Source organism: Colossoma macropomum, unplaced genomic scaffold, assembly GCF_904425465.1.
Source record: "Colossoma macropomum unplaced genomic scaffold, Colossoma_macropomum, whole genome shotgun sequence".
In the NCBI taxonomy this organism is placed as follows: Eukaryota; Metazoa; Chordata; class Actinopteri; order Characiformes; family Serrasalmidae; genus Colossoma; species Colossoma macropomum.
Window position 1 is genome coordinate 473,100 of NW_023494795.1, and position 8,351 is coordinate 481,450.

At 39.4% G+C, this 8,351-nt stretch overlaps 1 protein-coding gene across 2 annotated transcripts; it reads right to left on the minus strand.

The window, feature by feature from the left end:
• Positions 1 to 1,144: 1,144 nt before the first annotated feature.
• On the minus strand, positions 1,145 to 5,317 carry LOC118815189 (tripartite motif-containing protein 16-like). 2 transcript variants are annotated; one of them, XM_036581138.1, is made up of 7 exons: positions 4,637 to 5,317; positions 3,835 to 3,930; positions 3,392 to 3,625; positions 3,107 to 3,275; positions 2,584 to 2,598; positions 2,104 to 2,157; positions 1,145 to 1,776 (listed from the first exon to the last, which is right to left on the minus strand). In XM_036581138.1, exons 1-7 carry the CDS (start codon positions 5,201 to 5,203, stop codon positions 1,217 to 1,219), a joined length of 1,695 nt encoding a protein of 564 aa, XP_036437031.1. In that variant the 5' UTR covers positions 5,204 to 5,317; the 3' UTR covers positions 1,145 to 1,216. The 2 variants fall into 2 exon arrangements, with proteins under 2 accessions (XP_036437031.1, XP_036437030.1); XM_036581137.1 differs by lacking the exon at positions 2,584 to 2,598 and having other exon boundaries at positions 2,104 to 2,163; positions 3,116 to 3,275.
• Positions 5,318 to 8,351: the final 3,034 nt, after the last annotated feature.

Below are 8,351 nucleotides of genomic sequence, written 5' to 3' on the forward strand. Positions count from 1 at the left end.
GACGTCTTTACTGTATTTTCAGGATTCAAACAGCAACATTCAGATCATCACAGAACAGTGGAAGATGACAGGACCCCCTTCTGGGTTCCAGACTGAGGAGGGAATAAATGGATTCATAAAGGTGATTAATGGGGCGATGAACTTATTTATGATACACTCTCAACACTTGATCTGTAGCTCCTGAAAAATCCACAGATACTGTATGTTTCACTGAACAGTTCAACAGTGATGTAACCCATAATGCTCTGAAACATGATGTAATGATGACATGTATAATCATTCAGATGAATATCTTTGAATACTGAGATGGAGGTAAAGCTCTATTGGAGCTGGATTAGAGGAGGTCCTGGAGTGTAATTAGTGTGTGATCTGACTGGCTGATTCATTCAGGATAAGGCGTCTCTGTAATTTCCCCAAATAGCCCAGATCCAAACATCATCACGTGGACGTTTAGGTCAGCATTATGCGACGGGCGCCACACATCCAAACAATAACACGCTGTGTAGCTAAATTATAAATTGGGCACCAAAAGAGAAAAAACCCAAAACTCAACACTGGATGAGGGAGATTTTACTCATTTCAGTGTGGGGTGATGCACATTATCAACAGCAATTCCCAATGATGGTGCATTTTCCTCCTCCTTGTGATTCGGGCTTCACTGAAAATGTTGTGGATTTCAGTGTCTCGTCATGAATTTAGGATTAAGGAATTCGGTCAAATCAAGCTTCATTTTAACTGTTAGTCTTTTCTTCAGGTCACTGAGGAAAAATGTGTTTTCTATTAGCCGGTTTTGTTGCTACATTACTGTGATGTTGATTTGAACAGGACTGCTGTAACTGAAAGAGCTCAGAGTTCAGACAGTTATAGAAGGTAATTCACTCTGGAATTATTACTTAGCAGACGTGTAAAAAACTACAGACACTGCAGATTCATACTGGATTAGAATCACAGATCTCGGCGGTGATCACTCAGATTACAGCACCTCCCCAGATCAAACTATTCCAGCTCCAACAGGGCTTAAGACAGGACTGACAGCTGATGGGTGAGATTTTAACAGTAATGCAGACTAAAAGTGTGAAATAGATGTTCAATCAAAGCCTTGATTACATTTATAATATAAATGCAGCAAATATTAAGAATCTAAATCTCAAAAATATCATAGTACCAAATCTAGATATTTCATTTTCATTGAACAACATAAAACGACCTTCATTCTTTATCTATATTTCATTACTGAGTCACACAGTTTAGCTGATGATCTCAGACCGACCTCAAACCCAGCATAGAGAGGCTGAGCGAATGTGGTGTGGACTGTGTGTAGGAGAGTCATTGTGTCAGAGACGCTGTAGAAGGACAGAGTTCCTGCACTGTGATCCACATACACTCCTATTCTGGAGGATGATGGAGCTGAGAGCTCAGTCTGAATGTTGTTGTGACAGAAAGTGAGAGTGGACGAACACCTCAGACTCCAGGACTGACTGTTTTGTCCAAACCTGCACTTATTACCATGTCCTTTCCTTCTGATCCGTTTATATGACACTGATATGGACACCCAACCCAAGAGGGACATCCAACCCCCACAACGGCTCCACTCGACCTCCCAGTAACAGCGTCCACTCACACTTTCCTTACACAACACTTGAAACACTGAATCAAATCTCTGTGGATGGTCAGAGTAACGCTGCCCTCCTCCTCTGTACGTCACCACTCTGTTCTGCTCAGACAGGCTGAGTTGATGATTTACAGTGTTGGGATCCAGAGTCAGTCGACAGAAATCTAAAATAATGAAGAAAGAAAAACATTTTAGGTTTTTATTCAAAAACGTACTTTAAGAATCATAAACTGTCTGTGGTGAATAATGACGTTTTCTCTCCTCATGCATTTCTGTATTTAACAGTTTAGAGGTGACACAATCTCCACCATTCATATACAAACATATTCATAGTTAAATCATACAACATTAATATATTTGTGTGTGTGTGTGTGTGTGTGTGTCTGTATGTGTGTGTATTGTGAGTGTATGTTTGTGTGTGTGAGTGTGTGTGTGTGTGTGAGTGTGTGTGTGTGTGTGTGTGTGTGTGTGATTGTGTGTGTTGTTCATACACTGTAGAAAATCTTCTCTGGTTTTTGGCTCTGAGGATAAGATGGTCTGAACTGCTGCAGCTGTGGAGACACACAAACACACTGATTGAACAGAATGAATGAAGGAAACTCAAACACTCGCTCAGAAAGACAGAAGCAGCTAAAAGACACACAGCACAGTCTCCATGTTTAAATCAGATCAGTTTGGGTTTCACACAGGATTCAGTTACTCTTTACCTTTTATTGAGTATGTTAGTGAAGTAGCGTTTATACTATATAAATGTACATATAAAGACCAGTTGGAGCATCGTAGACTATAGGCTTACGAAGCAGCTGAAATAATGTCCAGAGGGTTATTACTGTAGTTCATTTGGCTAAATTATTATTTTGTTGGTTCATTATGGGCCACCGTACATGTGTGTGTTTTGTACACACTAACGAATCAGTTTCTACAATTATTGTTTACTCCACAGTTTGAGCAAGCAGTAAAGTTTCCATTGCCTTTCTTCTTTCCTGCTGGTAAAAACCTGTGAGATACCCCTGACACTGCCCTGTGCTTCTCTGGTACCACCATATATGCACCTGTGCTCACCCTCGCCACCCAGTGTCAGCACAACCACAAACCCAACATGTAAGTCTGAACTAAGACCAACTGTGTGAACATTCATATACACAATATACACAATATACACACAGTGAACTTAAGAATTCACAATTTAATGTCTTGATTTATTTTAATTGGCTAAAATGTGATATGTTTATCATTTTTATTTTAATGAGTAACATTTCTGAGTAAACAAGTGTTTACTAGTTCAGTGAGGCAGGTGGGTGTTGGATAAATATACTAGTGCTACACTACACTGAATAAGCTAAGAGAGAGGAGGATGTTGGGAGTTTTGGTAAATAATCTGTACAGAATCAGTATAATTACTGAACTTGCTGATAAAGTGAGTCAATTTTGTGAATTTGTGTTTAATTTACTATTAAAGTAAAGATTTCTGTCCTTCAGTCCTTCAGCAGAAGCTCCTCTTACCATGTAGAGAGACTTTACTGAACTCCTCCTTGCAGAATTCCTCTAGTCTCTCTTTCAGATCAGAGAGAGATTTCCTCACTCCATCAAATGAGGGATGTTGATGGACAGTGATGCTGGAGGAGTCCTCACATCCAGAAGAGACATTTAGAGACTGGAAACCCTACAGAGAGAGAACAGAACGGAGAGAGATGTATTTGTTGCAGCTTTACAGAGCATTTAGACCAACTTTACAGACTGTCTGAGGAGCAGGTTCCTCTGTAGGTGAGTGATTGTTACCTGGAGGAAGTGGATGTGATCCTCTGTGACTGAAAGCTGCTCCAGCTCAGTGTTTCTCCTCTTTAGATCATCAATCTCCTGCTGCAGGTTCTCCAGGAGTTCTTCAGTTTGTCTCAGCTGGTTCTTCTCCTGAGTTCTGATCAGCTCTGTTGCCTCAGAGCGCTTTTTCTCAATGGAGCGGATCAGCTCAGTAAAGATCCTCTCACTGTCCTCCACTGCTGCCTGTGCAGAGCGCTGTTAGGACACAGACACACAAGATGGAGCTCCATTTAAACACCAGCTATCATTCACTCTCTCACTGGGACTCTAGATGACTGACTGTCCACATTGTGGCTGTGTAGGATCTCTAAGTGTCCAACACTGGACTCCTCACTGTCTGACTGGAGGAGAGTCTGAGTGAGCTGTGAAACAGCTGCTCCAGCAGATCTCTGCCCACTACTCACCTTAAGAGTGACCACAGCCTGTTTCAGCTCCTGCAGCTTCTTCTCTTTCTGCTGGAGTCTCTGCCAGGATTTCCTCTGAACCTCCTTCAGCTGATTCTGAGAAATGAATCATATTATAAAGTAAACATTTGAATATTAAAGGCAGCAAAAGACCTTATAGACCATATTGTTCTACACAGTTTGAGACTCTCTTACACACACATTATCTAAGCTGCTTATCCTTTCGGGTCACATGTGCTTGAGCCCAGCAGTCATTGGGCGGAAGGCAGGAAACACCCTGGGCAGGTTGGCAGTCCATCACCGGGCAGACAGACAGACATATACATTCACACAGACACACTTAGATCTAGGGTAAATTTAGTGTTTCCAGTTGGCCTGACTGCATGTCTTTGGACTGTGGGAAGAAACTGAAGCACCTGAACAAAACTCATGCTGGTACAGGGAGAACATGTAAACAACACATGGTCACCCGGTCAGGAAACACAGTCCCTCCTTGCTTTGTGGCGCTACCCGCTGCACCACTGCGCCATTTTTTGAGACATTTTTTGTGTTAATCTGTCGACGGGCTAGAAGACGGGCGTTGGCTGGTAAAAATGTTCACGGACTGGTCAGACTAGTTTTGTAGTTTCGTTGAGAAAGAAAGTAATGTACCACTTATCCACAAAACACACATAAACCACTTAAAATTGATTCCCATGAATTCAATACTGAAATAATTTACATGTTAAATGGAAACAAATTAATTATTGTAGTATGAAAACAGAATTCATTGAATTGATAATAAAATATTTCTGTTTCTCACCTGTTTCTCGGTTCTCTCTGCCGCAGCTGCAACTCTATTTTGGCCTTTGTGTTCATGCATCGTACACAGATAATGGTCAGTACGGCAGTAGATCTCCATCATTTTATTATGTTGTGAGCAGATTCTTTCTTGTAGTTGTGTAGAAGCTTCGACCAGCTGATGCTTCTTAAACGTTGGAGACTGATAGTGAGGTTTAAGATGAGCTTCACAGTAAGACGCCAGACACACCAAACAGGACATGAGGGCTTTGAATTTTCTCCCAGTGCAGAAATCACACTCCACATCTCCAGGTCCAGCGTAACAGTGACTGTCTGTCTTCTTCACTTTCTCCAACATTTCAGCTATAAAATAGTTTTTGCGTAGAACAGGCCTCGGAGTGAAGGTCTCTCTGCACTGGGGGCAGCTGTAGACCCCCCTCTGATCTTCTTCATCCCAGCAGTCATTAATACACACCATACAGTAACTGTGTCCACAGTGAATAGTCACTGGATCCTTCAGCAGGTCCAGACAGACTGGACAGCTAAACTGGTCCTGATCTACTGAAATACTGGCCTCTGCCATTTTCATGCACCCACAGCCTGAGAGAGAGAGAGAGAGAGAGAGAGAGACAGTAGCACTCTGAGATCCGTTTCACTTTCGCACTTTCTCACTTTTAAACTGAGGAGGAGTGACTTGCTGCTTCTGTGTTAAAGACTGTCATAGAGAGTGAGGAGAGGAGGAGACAATGAGGAAAGATGAGAGACAGGAAGGAGCATAGAAAAGAGGTGGAATTCTTAAGTGGGAGGTAAGAAATAATAAAGTTGTGGAGTCGTTTAAAGTGTAGAAGAGATGCAGTATCAGTGCGGATCCAGCTTCTCTACAGAAGCTGTTCTCATCAGGCTCAGTAACAGGGGTGCCATTTTTTTAGAGTGAGATTTCAGTGGGCCAGGTTGTTCTGGTGGGGGTGGACGTAGAGGCTGGTTATTCACAGCAACTGAAATTCCATCTCAAATATTCCTAAAAAGTCTTCTCCATGCTTTAATATTTGTTTTCACATCAACACTACATACATCAATTTCAGCAATAATGTGAATTAAATATAATTTACACAAAAACTACTTGATGTTTAACTCACCCATAACATATTCTGTCACATTAAGTTAAATGATAAAGAGAGACAACATTTAAGCCTTCAGAGGAGCAAAGACTGAGAGTCCTGTTCTCATTCAGCACTAATAATTTGTTGTTAGCTCTCCAATGAACTGATCAGACAGTTCATGAGGGCAGAATACAGTCCAATTAGTTAACAGTACCCAGTGTGATTGGGCCTAGTGGACCCACCAGTAAAGCTTGACTCAATTTTTGCTCAAATTTAGTTTTAGTATGAAAGTTTTATGAATAAATAAACCAAAAACACCAAAAGGAGAACATCTGAAATTCCATTTTAACACTGACCAATAAAAATCTCAGTTAAACAAATAACTATAACTGTGAGGGGTTTGCTGAGCTTTACTGTCTCCTGAGCCACCAACTCAATCTCAGACACCCAGCTACAGCCTTCAGAGCTGAATCTCAGAGCTTTTCATCACTCTGATAAGAGACATATGAGGTTAAGGAGTCCTGAATTATCAGTTATACTTTCAGCATTTCAGAGATAAATGTGAGGACGACTGTTGTGTGGATTTTTCCAGATCTGAAATCTTACATTTCCTTTCGTTCATTTGTTCTCTGAACACAAATCTGAAGACATTCTTCAAATTGAGATTTAAACTTTACCACATCAGAAGTAATGAAATGATCTTATCGTGAGTAAAAGTGTAAAGCTGCATATAATCAAAATAATAATTATCATTATTATCATTATGATGCTTTAATAGCTATTACTATGAACTTCAGGTGCAGGTGAATAAAGACTGCAGCCTTTTTTTATGCTCTTTTTATCCATCTATGGAAGCCCATTCTTGTCAGATAGAGGAGAAAAAAATCACTTTTTTTTAAACATCCTTCTCTATTTTAATCCTTCTGGCTGCAATATGCCAAAAGCTTCACTTAGCATCTTGAACTGCTGACTTAATTTCTCATAATAAGGACTATGTTGAAATAATGACTTAATGTCTCGAACTAATGACTTACTATGTCAAAATAATGACTATGTTGAAATAATGACGTACTATGTCAAAATAATGAGTTATTACGTCAAAATAATTACTTCCTATGTCGAAATAATGACTTACTATGTCAAAATAATGACTTGCTATGTCAAAATTATAATTTACAATGTCCAAATAATGACTTACCATGTCGAAATAGTGACTTACTGTCAAAATTTTGATTTACCATGTCCAAATAATGACTTACTATGTCGGAATAATGACTTACTATGTGAAAATTATGATTAACAATGTCCAAATAATGACTTGGTGAAAATAATGAGTTACTACGTCGAAATAATGACTTACTATGTGAAAACGAGTTACTATGTGGAAATAGTGACTTACTATGTCAAAATTATAATTTACAATGTCCAAATAATGACTTACTATGTCCAAATAACGACTTGGTCGAAATAATAAGTTACTATGTGAAAATAATGAGTTACTACGTCAAAATAGTGACTTACAATGTCAATAGTGACTTACTATGTGGCAATAATGACTTACTATGTCAAAATAGTGACTTACAATGTCGAAATAGTGACTTACAATGTCAAAATAGCTTACTATGTCAAAATAATGACTTAAAGAGCCAAAGTAATGATTTACTTTGCCAAACAAATGACTTAGAATATTAAAATAATGACTTGCAGGGTTAAAATAATGATTAACTACTTGTAAATAACGACTTGTGTCGAAAGAATTAGTATCTCGAAATAATACGCAATTTTCTCAACTTATTATGTTGAAATAATTATCCTCAAATAATTACTTACCTTCTTAAAATTTTAGTAACCCATTAATTCAACCTGATGTCAGAATATCGTTAATAACTCAAAATCTCGAGAGAAAAAAGTCATAACTTGTATATATTGAAGCACAACGTCGAGAAAATAAGCCACTGTTTCATTATTTTGAGAGAGGAGGAAATGCGGAGGTGGTCGTGCAGAACCAGCAGAGGGCAGCAGAGGCGTAGAAAAAAAAACAAACGGCAGCGCTGAGGTCCAACTACGCATGCGCACTGTAGCAGCACGGGCATACACAAATGCCCAAATCTGTGCATAAGGACCTCTGGGTGACCTTGCAAATGATTCAAAGTCGTTTTAATTTAACAAGGACGTGTAAAACCACCAAAGAGTCCCAGGCCTGGCTGGGAATTTGGTTCTCTAGTAAAGTGAATGGTTCTGTTTAGAGCCATGAGGCCCATTTATCATGCTTAAATGGTTCCTTTCATGGTGAAATGATTCTTCAGATTGATGGAGAACGTGTTATGGTTCTCTATAGTAGCATAAAGCATTTTGGTACTGTTACAGTGTCAAGCTTGAAACAAGAGCAGAACCCTATAGAACCATGTACAGCACATTCTCCATCAATCTGAGGAACCATTTCACCACGCAAAGAACCATTTAAGCATGAAATGGTTCTATATGGGCCTCATGGCTCATAATACAACCATTCTCTTCACTAAAGAACCCTTTATGTGTCACATCTGGAACCAGTAAATGGATGAATATACTGGAATGTTTATCAGTGACTGTGTAAAAATGTCTGAATTATTAATAAACTGCAGCTCGCATCATAAA